Here is a 1179-nt window from a genome sequence, read left to right on the forward strand (position 1 = left end):
ATGAAGATTATATCTTGGAATGTAAGAGGGCTAAACAGCCAAGCAAAGCACAGACTACTGAAACGCAAATTCCAGAAATATAGACCGGAAATCATGTTCTTACAGGAAACCAAATGTAGCAGCTCCAGTATGGCAAGGATTACCAAGAAGATCGGAAGGCACATAAACTTTCTAGAAGTTGAAAGTCAGGGCAGAGAAGGAGGCCTAGCAATACTATGGGACACAAGAGAGATTCAGATACTATCTGCAGAAGCGAACAAGCACTTCATTGCTGTGGAAGCTCAACCCACAGGTAATTCTGAATCTTTTTTATGTGTAAATGTTTATGGACCACAGAAGATAGAAGATAAAATAAGTTTTTTGAATTCCTTAAATAGACTTATTATTAGGCATCCAATGTCCAAGTGTATTTTGGGGGGTGATTTCAATATGATAACAACCCTTCTAGAGAAGAAAGGGGGTCTAAGGAAACTTAACAGGGATGCGGAGTCTTTCACCAGTTTTATTGAGAACGCCAAATTGGTAGACATTCATACCAAGAGTGGCAATTTTACTTGGAATAATAGAAGAGGGGGAAATAGAATGATAGCCTCTCGCTTGGACAGATTTTTGATTTCTGAAAGCATCATAATGGATGGTATCCTTGTAGAGTCAGACATCCTTCCAAGTGGAGGATCGGACCATTGGCCAATATCGCTCATAGTTGCTGTTCATGGCACACCAAGGAATAAACCCTTCAGATTTGAAAAATTTTGGTTGGATCATCCCAACTTCCTTTAGCTGGTAGAGAACTAGTGGTTAGAACCTCTGGAAGGTAAAGGTTCTAAAATGTTCAATCTGCAGAAGAAATTAAGACTCATCAAAGATAAGATAAAAGAGTGGAATAGAACGGTTTTTGGAGATATCTTCAAGGAGAAAACCCTTATAGAAGATAAATTGGAACAAATTCACAGAGAGTGGGTAGCTGGGCAAAACAGTGAGGAATCTATCGAACAGGAAAAAACTCTAACTCAACAGTGGCACAGTCGATGTCAGCAGGAAGAAATTCTCTGGAGGCAAAAATCAAGAATCCAGTGGCTAAAAGAGGGAGAGCAGAATACCAAATTTTTTCACAGATCTGCTCTAGATTACAGAAGTACAAACAAAATTCTTGAGATGAGAAATGAAAATGGGGAGTCA

The 1179-nt window shown here is 39.1% G+C and overlaps 1 protein-coding gene across 1 annotated transcript; it reads left to right on the forward strand.

Moving 5' to 3' along the window:
* LOC149187079 (uncharacterized) lies at positions 1-780 on the forward strand. Its single transcript, XM_089409547.1, has one exon. It carries the CDS (start codon positions 1-3, stop codon positions 778-780), a length of 780 nt encoding a protein of 259 aa, XP_089265673.1.
* Positions 781-1179: the final 399 nt, after the last annotated feature.

The sequence above is a fragment of the Pinus tabuliformis genome, chromosome 3_1, assembly GCF_031772625.1.
Source record: "Pinus tabuliformis cultivar Carrire ecotype Pingquan chromosome 3_1, CPIR1, whole genome shotgun sequence".
In the NCBI taxonomy this organism is placed as follows: domain Eukaryota; kingdom Viridiplantae; phylum Streptophyta; class Pinopsida; order Pinales; family Pinaceae; genus Pinus; species Pinus tabuliformis.